This window comes from Leptosomus discolor, chromosome 1 (genome assembly GCF_034619465.1).
Source record: "Leptosomus discolor isolate bLepDis1 chromosome 1, bLepDis1.hap2, whole genome shotgun sequence".
Lineage (NCBI taxonomy): Eukaryota > Metazoa > Chordata > Aves > Leptosomiformes > Leptosomidae > Leptosomus > Leptosomus discolor.
In genome coordinates this window covers 157,064,062-157,077,181 of record NC_141391.1, presented here as the reverse complement: position 1 = coordinate 157,077,181, position 13,120 = coordinate 157,064,062, and the positions used below count along the sequence as shown (strand labels likewise).

Sequence of the window (13,120 nt, the reverse complement as noted above, 5' to 3'; positions counted from 1 at the left end):
AGTGGGGTGGCTTTGTACATTAGGGAGAGTTTTGATTGTGTCGAGCTTAACAATCGTGAGGACAAGGCCAAGTGCTTATGGGTAAATATGAGGGGGTAGGCCAACGAGGCAGATATTCTGATGGGAGTCTGTTATAGACCATCCAACCAGGATGAAGAGGCAGACGAGGCATTCTACAAGTGGCTGGGAGAAGTCTCAAAATCACTAGTCCTTGTCCTCATGGGGGTCTTCAACTTACCAGATGTCTGCTGGAAATAAAACACAGAAGAGAGGAAAGAGTCCAGGAGGTTCCTGGAGTGTGTGGAAAGTAACTTCCTCACACAGCTGGTGAGGGAGCCTGCCAGGGGGAGGTGCCTTGCTTGACCTGCTATTTACAAACAGAGAAGGACTGGTGGGAGACGTGGTGGTCAGAGGGCGTCTTTGTACTTAGCAACCATGAAATGATAGAGTTCTCTATTCTTGGTCAAGTTAGGAGGAGAGTCAGCCAAACCACAACCATGGACTTCTGGAGTGCAGACTTTGGCCTGTTCAGGACACTGGTGGAGAGAGTCCCTTGGGAGACAGTCCTGAAGGGAAAGGGGGTCCAGGAAGGCTGGACATTCTTCAAGGAAGAAGTCTTAAGGGCGCAGGAGCAGGCTGTCCCTGTGCGCCATAAGACAAACTGGTGGGGAAGACAACCAGCCTGGCTGAACAGAGAGCTTTTGCTGGAAGTCAGGGGAAAAAAGGAGGGTTTACCACTCTTGGAAGAAAGGACAGTTAACTCAAGAAGAGTATAGGGATCATGTTAGGTCATGCAGAGAGAAAATTAGAGAGGCAAAAGCGGAACTAGAACTCAATCTGACCACTGTCACGAGAGACAACAAAAAAAGTTTCAACAAATACATTAACAACAAAAAGAGAGCCAAGGAGAATCTCCATTCTCTATTGGATGCAGAGGGGAACATTGTCACCAAGGATGAGGAAAAGGCTGAGGTACTTAACGCCTTCTTTGCCTCAGTCTTTGAGAGTCAGACAAGCTGCCCTCGAGGAAATCAGCCCCCTGAGCTGGAAGAGAGGGAGCAAGAGCAGAATAAACCCCCCATAATTAAGGAGGGAGCAGTTAAAGACCTGCTTTGCCACCTGGACATTCATAAGTCTATGGGGCCAGATGGGATCCACCTGAGAGTACTGAGGGAGATGGCTAAACCACTTTCCATCATTTACCAGCAGTCCTGGTCAACAGGGAAGGTCCCAGATGACTGGAGGCTTACCAATGTGACATCCACATACAAGAAGGGCCAGAAGGAGGATCCAGGGAACTACAGGCCTGTCAGTCTGACCTCGGTACCAGGGAAGATTATGGAGGAGTTGACCTTGAGGGCACTCACACGGCAGGTGCAGGACAACCAGGGACTCAGGCCCAGCCAGCATGGGTTCACAAAGGGTAGGTCCTGCTTAATCAACCTGATCTCCTTCTATGACCAGGTGACCCACTTAGTTGATGAGGGGAAGGCTGTGGATGTCATTGTTGGAACTAGATGATCCAACCCAAACCATTCTACGGTTCTATGATTCTATGATTTGCAGAATTAGTTTGCAGCATGGTAGGCATTCACATCACAAAGGCAGTAAATACAGCTCTATTACCTTGCTTCAAACAGTGATCTCGGAAAACATATGCCATGTCAAAAAAAGAAAGAGTTCATTTTCCTGTGTTTGTACAGTTATACTTTAACATAACATTGATGGTGTTGTTACATAGATCTAACAAACACATTAAAGCAATGCACACCTATCCATTGCTAGTAGCATAACTAACATTAACTATACAGTACAGGCTACAATCTTATACCTGGCTTCTGGCCCACTCCCCCTGTCAAAATTATAAGATTACATTCCATGTGCCCCTCTGCCTTCTCCCCAGCCTCCAAAAAGGAAAAAGGAATTACAGTTTATCAGAAAATTAGCAGAATTAGAGATTACAAAGAGTTAATTTAAAAGAGCAAATAAAGTGGGTAAATGACAACAAATACATCAGTAGCAAAATAACTAACAGCATTTTATTAGCAATGGAAGAACCTTTTCCCATTGTAGGCAAAAAATAAAATCCAAATTTATCACAAAGTAACTTAAGAGGCTTGTATCACAGTTAGAAGTCCCTTTCCTCTTTCCAACTCGAGAGGAGTGCTCTGTTGTCCTTTGCTGGACAGAAGTAGAAAATGTATCAACAGGAATGACTAAAATCATGTTTAATTTACATATTAATTTATCATTTTTTTTTCAAAGGATTTACATCACAGTAGGGACATCTGCTATTACTACACTTATATGTAGGGGTATATTAAGCAATCATGCCTAAGCACTACTTAGAAGAGTGAACACTTAATTGTAAAACAATAAGCTTGCAGTTTTGTTGTGCAGTTCTAAACTAAAAGGAAAAAGGGAATAAATTTTTTAAGAAAAGTTATCTCTATGTGGGAGAACAGAAGAGACTAAGAATGAGACAGACTGTATGTAGTCCATAACGCTACTTGTAATGTCATTTACAAAGCAGAAGTAACTAAAGAACCGAAGTTGTTGGCAAACCTGGCATGGTTGGAGGTTACAAGTACAGCAGCAGGGCACAAATGGCAAACAAAAATGTGAAAGTGTCACAGCAGATAGGAACAGATAGTGGAGCTGGAATTCACAGAAACTTTAAAACAAGCCAAGTAAGCCCTGTTATTTGAGTCACAAACTGAGCGATGCATTACCAAAGGAAGTAGGATGCAAGCCAGCTACCATCCAGTTGTATCAGTAAGAACATAGAAGAGAGCAGTTATTGCTGCACTCTAAAAAAAAATAAATAATTAGGTACAAAATCCTATTTGTTTAACCCCTAACATTCTCTTTTTCACTTTTAGTAAAGTACTGGTTTTTCAAACCAATACTTTCGCAGTTCAGGGTGGAGCAGATTGAGGAGGTCAGAAATCAGCTCACCGAGTATCAGACATTTTAATTAAGTTTTCTGGTTCAGCACGGGGGTAAACTGCAAGAAATCTGAGCCTGTCTCTAGTGGCTGCTAATAAAGGACATGAGTGTGTTGTCAATGGTTAAAGACTGCAACACTGAGGAAGCCAGAAAATTGGTTTCAATCCCTGTAAACCAAGCCTTGCACTCGAAGAAAGAATTGCATTAAGATGCTACTTGTATAAGTGAAAATACATAGTAGCAGAGAATTCTGCTACTAATTACACTGAGCTAAAGGTAACAGAGACAAAACACGGGGTTTGGGATGCAGGATTACGTACGTATTTCTGGCACATGTAATTCAGAATTTAGTCCTTTATTCACTAATTTCTTGTAAGCCTGTTTTTCATCTCTTGACAACTGACCCTGGACTTTACTCCTGTACTGTTCTCCACGTTTCCAAAATTCCAGCTATGAGTTGCTAGTCTCCCCACACACCCATACCTTACCATATTCTGTGCCGGTTTTCACTTTGCTCCCAAATCATCATGTCTTGTCCATCGCAATCTCAGTTTTTTTTATAGCCATGTTTACTGCAGACCTTTCCATAATACCATACTCTCCACATCTTCCAAATGCCAACTTCCCCACCACCATTTCATCTTTCCCCTGAATTCTGTGACTTCCTTACTATTTGGTCGTACCCCCTTCTCTTTCACAATTAGCCTCCTCATTTTCATCCACACCCTGCTCTTAGATCTACATACCAGTCCCCACTTCATGCTGCTAAACTTTTTCAGCTGAGGTCCTTCTATTTGAGTTAGACCTCAGAATACATGCAGCAAGTAATTTTGCAACTGTAGCAAATTTTCCAGTTTTCAGCAAAGAAACAGAGTTCATACTACTGGTATCTAAAGCATTCCCCAGTATATGGCAGCAAAAAAAGCAGTATTATATGCTCATGTAATTTATTATGTAACATGATATAAATGTCCTGTGACTGAGTGACAAGCCTTGCTTTGTTATGCCAGTATCAGTGGATAACTCCTGTCTAGTGCAAAGTTTTTATTTTATTTTATGAAATTTTCACATTAAGCACCTTTAATCTGGGTAAAATAATTACCCACAAACACCATTAACAACTGAATACAAAACTAAATACAAGAACAGGTCAGGAGCAATTCTAATAATTTGTTCCAGCCCAAAAGATCCCTCCTTAGAGTTCTAGCATACTTAGCACAACTTTCCCGGTAGACCTGGTTAAATATATGATTTAAAAGTCAACTATTTCGGTATTGCCAAAACAAAAAAACTAAGAGTGAAAATGAAAGGGTACTTACTCATGCATATTACTTTCAGAGCACTTTTATGCCTTCTAATTTGTGCAGGATTACAATGAACCATGAACTTGCATGCTATTCCAGAGATTACTAGAATGATCGAATGGCCCATAAGTTTTCTGAAAAGCACTTGTTTTCCATTTCTGCCCCCCAGAAAATTAAACATGTAATCATATTATAACCCAATTTAAACTATCAAGACAGCAGTAGATTAGAGAGAAAAAAAAATTATGTTTTCTCACTTTGTTTTGAAACAAAATCCTCTAGAAGTACCAAGTTAAAGTACAACTTCAGTGTGGTATCTAATAAATCAAAAACTTTCCTCACCAGACCAAGGGCCTGCAGAGATTAGCAAAGTTTATATTAGTGTTGCAAAAATATTTTAAATCCAAACAAAATTGCACTACAGATATTAACCTTTATGATCAGGTGCTCACTGTGACAGTGTATTCTATTACTTACACAGTCAATTTGTCTGGTTTTAAAATGAATTAAAAAAAATAGCGTGGTGTTTTGCAGTAAGCATATGCCAACTGGCTAATAGCTTAAGGAAGTTCATAAAAGTTCCACACTTTCATTCCATGATAGACATTGCAAGTACGGTGTTTCACAGGCATAGAAACAATAAAGTATTATAAAGCATCTTTACTTCCTGGTAGTACAGTATGTTAAGTTTCCTGAAATCCAGTAGCAGAATTTCATGCCTAAAGACTTTGATTTTCAGTATTTTGGAGGTATTTCAAGATTTCTAGGGCTAACTACGTAGCAAAGCATCTTCTATTTTCTCAGAAAATTGTTTCAAAAACCAGAAAGCAACGTGTATTTCAGCAATATCATGTTCTCTTCTGCCTTCCCCAAACAAATAGATCACTAACCATTTTTGGAATATGTGTGTTCAAGACTGCTGTGCTTCACCACCACCCAAGTGTTCTCTCTAGTTCTATTATTTTCAGGCATATTCCTGGACTGCAGCATTGTTGTCTGGCATTGCCCTTGAGTTGTGCGACTCTGCAGTCTTGTCACCTCTGGTCCTACTGAGCCTTCACTGCTGCAGATGCTCTCATACAAGAGAAGTTCCCAAACAGTGGTACATAAAGCACATTATAGTGGTATAAAGCAGCATTTTGCATAAGTTTCCCATTTCACTAAACGTTGATAGTGTTCTGCACAGATTTAGAAACTGTTTCTAGCACAAGTGTATAGACATAAGCAACTGATAGTTGGTGCATTGCAATCTGCCAGAAGCAAAGCCAGTGAAGAGAGCAGAGGTATGCTCTGTTTAAGGAGGACTGAAGAGCTACAGTATGTATGGGTCGGTAGAACAATTAGTACTTGCAACAATAGGATCCTGAAACAAAGTAAAAATTGCACTCATCCAAGCAATAAACTATTACTTTCTAAAGTCAACTATAGTGGTAGTAAAAACAAGACAGAAAATTTAGCACACACCGGTAAAAAAGAAAAACCCAACACAAAAAAACCCCACAAAAACCCCAAAACAACCCCAAAGAACCTGCACACCACATTCTTGCTGCTTCTTCAACCCCTCAAAACAGAAACCTGTAATACTATAGAGATGGGGGGGTGGGAGGAAGAAGAGAAAGTCCTATTGATAGCTAGGGAGGATGCTTCAAGCTTTAAGAAGCAAGTTCTAATACTTAAAATAACTCCAGCTGTTAAGCAACACAAAAATACAAAAAACAATAACTTAATTACTTATTTTGTAACATAGGGTATAGGAAAGACAGTAGAACAGTCTCATATAATTTCCTTTTATAAAATTCCAATGAAATATTCATTACTTCAACCTTTTTTCTACAGAACTCTAAAAAAGAGCCTGTCCCTTGTAGAAGACTACTCAGAACTGGTGCAACCACAGCTGAGTACTGTGTCCAGTTCTGGACTCCTTGGTACAAGGAGACACAGCGAAATACTGAACAGAGTCCAACAACGTCCAGTGAATCATCCACAAATATGATCAAGGGACAGGAGCATGTCACTTACGAGAAAGAGCTGAGAAAGCTGGGGCTGTTTAGGCTGGAGAAGAGAATGATCAGGGAGGATCTCATCAATGTATATAAATATCTGAAGGGAGGGTGCAAAGAAGATGGAGCCAAGCTCCTTTTTTAAGGTGCCCAGTGGCAGGACCAGAGGCAGTGGGCACAAACTGAATGAAGGAGGTTCCCTCTGAACATCAGGAAACACTTTTTTACTTTTTTATGAGGGTGATTGAGCAATACCACAGGTTGCTCAGGGAAGTTACAGAGTCTCCATCCTTGGAGGCATTCAAAAGCCATCTGGACACAGTCCTAGCAACTGGCACCAGGTGGACTTGCTTGAGGTAGAAGCTTGGACAAGGTGACCTCCAGAGGACCCTTCTAACCCCAACCCTTCTGTGATTCTCTGAAAAATTAATCATACTGAAGAACAGCCAAGACAATGTCTCTTGGTAGCATCATTACAATATGTTACAAGCAACATATCATATGAAATTGATACAAAGTTTGTAGAAATCTCATTACCAAAAGGGAGACAGATACAACAGTTTAAGGGAATAATGTTATAAAACAACTTAACATTTTTCTTTCTTCGCAAACATGGAAACGAGATGATTTGGGAAAACTATCAATAAATACAGGATACTGAACAGAACATAATATTCTTCAGACAGTGCACAATGTGCTCTCATGGAAGCTCAGAGCAGAACTAAACCACACACCAAAACTGATTTCACCCAGAACCAGAAAAAGACAAACATGACTTTCTAAAGGGAAAATATATTTCTAAAATAAAAAAGGAAGCACTTTTTCCTCCAGTCTCATAGTCCCAGTGCTAGAAGAGAGATTTACAAACCCTCAAGACAAGTCTGAGAATTTAAATTCACAGACTCAGGAAAAATAATTGTTTATGTCTCAGTTTCCCCCACTACTAGCTAAACCAGCCATGGTCTGAAAGTGACAAGTGATTATTTGTCCTAATAACCTCTATCTCCTACCCCTTCTGATCCACAGGTGCAAACATAGTCAACTTCAAGCAATTACTTACAGATGAACTACAACTTGAAAATTGTTATTTCTATTTCAAATCTTAAGAAGGGTTCTTCCTCTTGAAAGTTTTCCTAGATTTTAGACCTATACTACTCAGTCTAGGTTAAAGGTATTAGCTTTCACAGCAAGAACATATGCCGCTTATCTTCATGCCAACAACTGTGCTACAATACGAAGTATTCTCAGAGGAATTCAAAGCATAGATTTTTTTTTTTTCCTTTCGTCCCTGCTATTTGATCAATGCTTATCATACTGTTTGCTAACCTTATTCTTGGTGAAATTTAAGACTAATAAATTATGAGACTTTTAAACTTTTCTGGAGTTCTCCAAAAAGCTCTGTTATTTTTAATTTCTACTGCAGATACAGAAAACAGTTAAAACTCCAAATCCATTAAAATTGTCCAGGCTCCTAAAGAAAGCAAACAGGGTTTTGCTGTTTGTGGTAGGTTGGTTTTTTTCCAATCCAGCCATTCAATAGCCTGTTAGTACAGTTATTTTTCTTGAAGTAGTTGACTTTGTCATAATAGAGTTCTATTCTATAGGTGTTAACAATACGAAATTAGTGTACTTGTATCTGAGACCTAACAAGGAACATGCCTTCAATTGTATTACTCTGCATCTTAGTTTGAAGTTTAGTGCTGAATAAAACAGCCATGTTTTACTCTAAAACTATAAACATCAAAATGGACATCCAGTTGAAGAAATTTAACTTCAGAGGCAGCACATGCAAATGCTAAAATCCACGTTTTAATCCACATACGCAAGACAAGGTTTATACATACTGCTAATTTGTCTTATTAGATCAACTAGTATAATCAGAAAAAAAAATAATTAGGTTTTGAGCACTTGATCTTTCTTCAGATTTGAAGTGAAAGCAGTATATTTCAAAATTAAGTGAGTTGAAAATAATACCTTTAATTTTCTTAGATCATCTCTGAAAGAAAAGATACTTTTAGAGAAGAGGAAAGTTTGCTGGAGGAGGAAAAAAAAAGGAGAAAATGGAATAAACTAGTTACCTCTGGGGGAAAGAAAGAACTTACCCTAAGCTGTTAGGACAAAAGTAGCAATGAACCATAACAGTGTCATCTTTACCATCGCTGTAATTTTTGGCATCCAACAGAATAACACATTGTAGTTCCCAGAGTTGGCGTTGGAAAATGTTTGCAGTTCTCCCTTGAGAATCACAACAAACATGACAAATACTGATTGTCTCCACGGGTAGTTTTGCGTTATTTTCCTTTATCAGTTCTCCAAGAGTTCATTTTGATGCACAACAATTTTCTACTTCTACCTACACGGGTATTGTGAGGACACTGGGATCCTGGCTGGAATGCATTACATTCTGTGAAGTACAAGTACAGAAACTTCGGATTCTAATATTTCTGCTGTAATGTTTATTACAGTGGGGATGAACTGACAAGTTTCATATGTAATGTTTAGACAAGAAATAGCCCCATTCTGCACATTTTAGGCTATAAAACTTTTTCTGGTGATGAATTCAATTAGGTTAAAGAATTGTTCTGCAAATGTTTCTTCCAAAATATAAGCTTCTTGCACTACAGAGGGGTAACTTTTCAAATAATACATTGCAACTAGGAGTGCACAAACTGAAGTGGGTTTTCTGTTGGCTTGGGGTTTTGGTTTTGGTGTAGTTTTGTTGTTCATGGTGTGTTTGTGGGGTTTTTTTGAACTAAAGATTTGTACTATGTGTTTAATTTACTCTGCAGCACGGGTAAGTCTTTCAACAATGATAATTTGTTTTCATCAATAATTAATCTTATTGACTTAAAAAGATACCTTTAGATTATCAAAGTGACTATTGCAACTGTTCTCATTAGATGAGACACGTGCAAAAGCCTGACTGTATGTTGCAACACTTTTTAGTATGTTTCAGGATTGCTAATGCTCAGCCTTCCAGCTGTGACAAGCCACAGCGCTTCTTACGGAGGCACTTAGGGTTACATCTCTTACCCATCATTTGACAGACACTCGTACACATGCAGAGAAGGCCATATATTTCCTACCAGTACTGGGTGCACACTCACAACTTATATGTATAGGTCTTCATCTGATGAGTCTCAGCAAAAACATCAGCCAAGAGTGGACTGCTGCAAGCACAACTCATGCAGCCTATACCAAATCAGCTTTATACTCATTCTTCTCATGTCATTCCAAAGCATTGTCAGAGCATTGAGAAGAAAGATGCATCCCAAATGCCATAGCTCTCCCACCCTGATTTACAGGACAGAAGAAACATTTGACGGAAATAAACAGAAGTAACACGATCAGGAAAAATACACTAGTATTTAATATTAAAGTTTAGAACTCAGATATGCACTTAAAACACTTCCATCAGCCCATCTGTCTTGCAGCTCTTTTTTTTAGCCCTGATTCAGCAGTGCGCTAAACCATATTAATTTTAGCACCTTGCTGCATCAGACCCTCAGTTAAAATAACAATGAAGTGACCAAAACGGCCATTTCAAGTAGGTGCATAAGCAAAAAGTCCAGTACGTGAAGAAAGTTTGAGACGTACTAAGTACCAAGAACATACTGAAAAAATGCTAACCTCTTTATTGACTTCGGCCATTGACAGTTGTAACACCATCAGCATGCAGTCTGCTCCACATACAGTAGTCCTTTCGGAGTTTGAAAATAAAGGCCATTGTCTTCTGAAACACTTGATCAAGTTTAAAATTTTTTGCTGGAAAGCAGTCATTGTCTATAGTGGAATATAGAAATAATTAAGAGAAAAAAAATTACTATAACTATGCCAGAGGCTTATGCGCATCTTCACCTTCCAATAAGCTGTGCAAATCTTGTCCTATCTTCTTGCAGGTCAAGCTCCTAGAACAAACTTTTCCCACTAAACTAGGAGTCTAGTGATACTTCCCTCGCTGTGACAGAGTAACTAGGAAGAGAAGGGATTAAAAGTGCTTATGTATGACACGTCTTAATGAAGATCACTTATTTTCCTTATAATTACACCAACATAACAGAATAAACATTATCACAAATACGACAGCCTTTTGTCTCTGAAAGCAGCCAGTCTGAATGCCCCAGCTTGTCTTCTCTACCATCCGCATTCACTAGACATTCAGACCAGTGTCTATCAGACTGTCTTAAACTTAGAAACAAGACATTTAATATTTCTAAGACTTACTAACAAAGACATCTCTAGATGCTTTTGTTACCCATATAGGTTTGGGTTTGTTTTTTTTTCATTCTATAAGTTATTAGATCCCCTATTTCTTTTGTCAATACGTTTCAGTATCAGTTTTGAATTTGACTATTTCATGCTTTGGTCTTTTTCACCTTCTTGCATTTGTTAAGACACAGGTACACCAGACTAAAAAGTTTGTCCTCTTTCAACTTGTTCTTTCCTGAAACACAGTTCCCTAACACTGCAATTACAGTACAGGAGCAACACTGGTACCATTTACTTTCAGAACAAGAACCCAGCCTTTCCCTTATTTCACCTAGCTCAGGCACAGCCCACAGCAGGTTTTTTTAGTGGTTGGTACCATCAGGAAAAATCATGGCGTGTGGGAGAGGGGCAGGGAAAGCAGGAAACATCAGGTAACAAGCAAGACTGTATGAGTAACTGCAGCTACTTACTCTCCGAAACGTTTGAGGGGGACAGCCTCCTTTGTTATTTTACGTTGACATGAACGAAACCTGCAGGTCATAGGGGATGAAACAGGGGGGCAGATGCGAGTCAGTGTGGGGCCGACAAAAATCCCCCCGGAGGCGTTCCTCTCCCCTTACTCTGAGGGCTTTCCAAGGGGCAAAACCTGTCACTCGGAGCGGAACAAGCCAAAAAGCCTGCGGAACGAGCCCCAAACCCTAAACCCCAAGGGCCGACACCGCCACCGCCGCCCCCATCCCACTCCCCCAGCTGAAAACTCCCGACTGCCGCCACCGCAGCGTGTGTCCCCCCCCCCCCCCCCTCACCACGGCCCAGCCTTGCGCAGCTCCCCCGCCTCGGGCACCGGGCGAGAACACCACCCCCACCCCCACCCCCATCCACACAGAGACACGCACACGAGAGAGACACGCACACGAGAGAGACACGCACGAGAGAGACACGCACACGAGAGAGACACGCACACGAGAGAGACACGCACACGGGAGAGACACGCACACGGGAGAGACACGCACACGGGAGAGACACGCACACGGGAGAGACACGCACACGAGAGAGACACGCACACGAGAGAGACACGCACACGGGAGAGACACGCACACGGGAGAGACACGCACACGGGAGAGACACGCACACGGGAGAGACACGCACACGGGAGAGACACGCACACGGGAGAGACACGCACACGGGAGAGACACGCACACAGGGAGAGACACGCACACAGGGAGAGACACGCACACAGAGCCGGCTGAAGCGCCTCTGCTTCGCCAGCGGAGCTGCCAGCGGGCGCGGGGGGATGAAGCCGCTACGATGCGTAACTGCCCCCGCCGGCGGTTTAAATTTAAACCCTCGGCAGCTGCCCAATTAGCGAGCGGGAACCGCTGACCCGGAAGCACAAGTTTGCTGCTCCGGGGGCGGGAGGTGCTGCCGGCTGTTGGCGGGAGAGGCGGTGCCGGTGGGTGGTTTGGGGCCGCAGAGGTGCGTGTGAGGTGGGGGTAGGGGGGCGTCCCGTCCCAGGGTGAGGGGGAACGCGGGGCTTTGCCTGCTCAGACCTAGGCCCCGGGCCCTCGCCCTTGCCTGGGGACAGCGGTAGCGCCGTGGGACCGGCACAGCCTCTGGCAGCCTCGCTCGGGAGAGGCAGCTGGGCCCTGAAGGGGAAAGGAGGGAGCAGGAGGTTGGGGAGGGGAGCAGGTAACGGGCGCACACGCGGCTCAGTCGCCCGAATTGTGTTTGCCGAAGGAACGGAGCTAATAGCATCTTGGTGTTTTCACTTAAAGCTAATCTGATGGCCTGTGTTCGTGGGAAGCCTTAAAAGAAGACAACTACGGATAGAGTTAAAATTTGCATTTGGCCTTATGAGCATAGCTATGCAAGTTTTAGGGCTAAAGTATTATGTTAATGTGATGGTATGTCATATTAATTAATAAATAAACATTGCAACTATGGAGAGCCTCTTTGTATCTCAGTGATGCCCGTGTCAAACCTGGGTGGCTCCCAAGCAAAATATTCAGTCTTGGATGCTGAGACCTTCAGGTTGTTAACACAGGAAAACCTGTCAAAGCTCTGAGATTTAAAGTGTGTAATTAAAGCTCTGATTTCCCAACAAGACTGAAATCTGTACTGGAACTAAAAGGAGTGATTCTGAAATCAGTTGTGTTCTTGGCCTCTTGTGTTCTAGCACAGGAACCTGATTTTCTGGAAAATAAGTTGAATACAGTAACGTACAAGTTCTTTGGTACACAGAGATGCGGGTGCTCTGTCCACAGTTGGGGTAGCTTAAGTCGTGAAACCATGTTTAAATGTTATGCCAGACAGTATTGTCATTTACAATTTTGCAGCTTTGATTAACTCTGCTTTTAGCTAGACGTATACATTCATTAAAGAGGTACACACGTAAAGAGAATTTGAAGGTAGTAATATATAATTTCTTGTCATTTGAGTGAAAATTTAAAAATTCTGTATGTGACACTTCCTGTGTGTGCAGTTACTTAGTTTCATCTCATGGGGTTGGGTTGCCAACAGTAGCACAAAATCTGCAGTTATTGCTGAAGTCTGCAGAAAAGGTTTTGAATGTATGTTGGTTAGGTTAGTTAATCTTTTGATTGATGAAACTACATGCTACACTTAAAAATAACGAGCTTGAATGCAGCTTTTGTGTTC

At 41.4% G+C, this 13,120-nt stretch overlaps 1 protein-coding gene across 1 annotated transcript in view; it reads right to left on the bottom strand.

Annotated features, from left to right (window-relative positions):
- PARPBP (PARP1 binding protein) overlaps positions 1-10,033 on the bottom strand; it is a 54,065-nt gene extending 44,032 nt beyond the window's left edge. The window contains exon 1 of the mRNA XM_009958489.2: positions 9,884-10,033. Within this exon, the coding sequence (XP_009956791.2) occupies positions 9,884-10,033 (150 nt within the window). The remainder of the gene's footprint in view (positions 1-9,883) is intronic.
- Between the last annotated feature and the right edge of the window lie 3,087 nt (positions 10,034-13,120).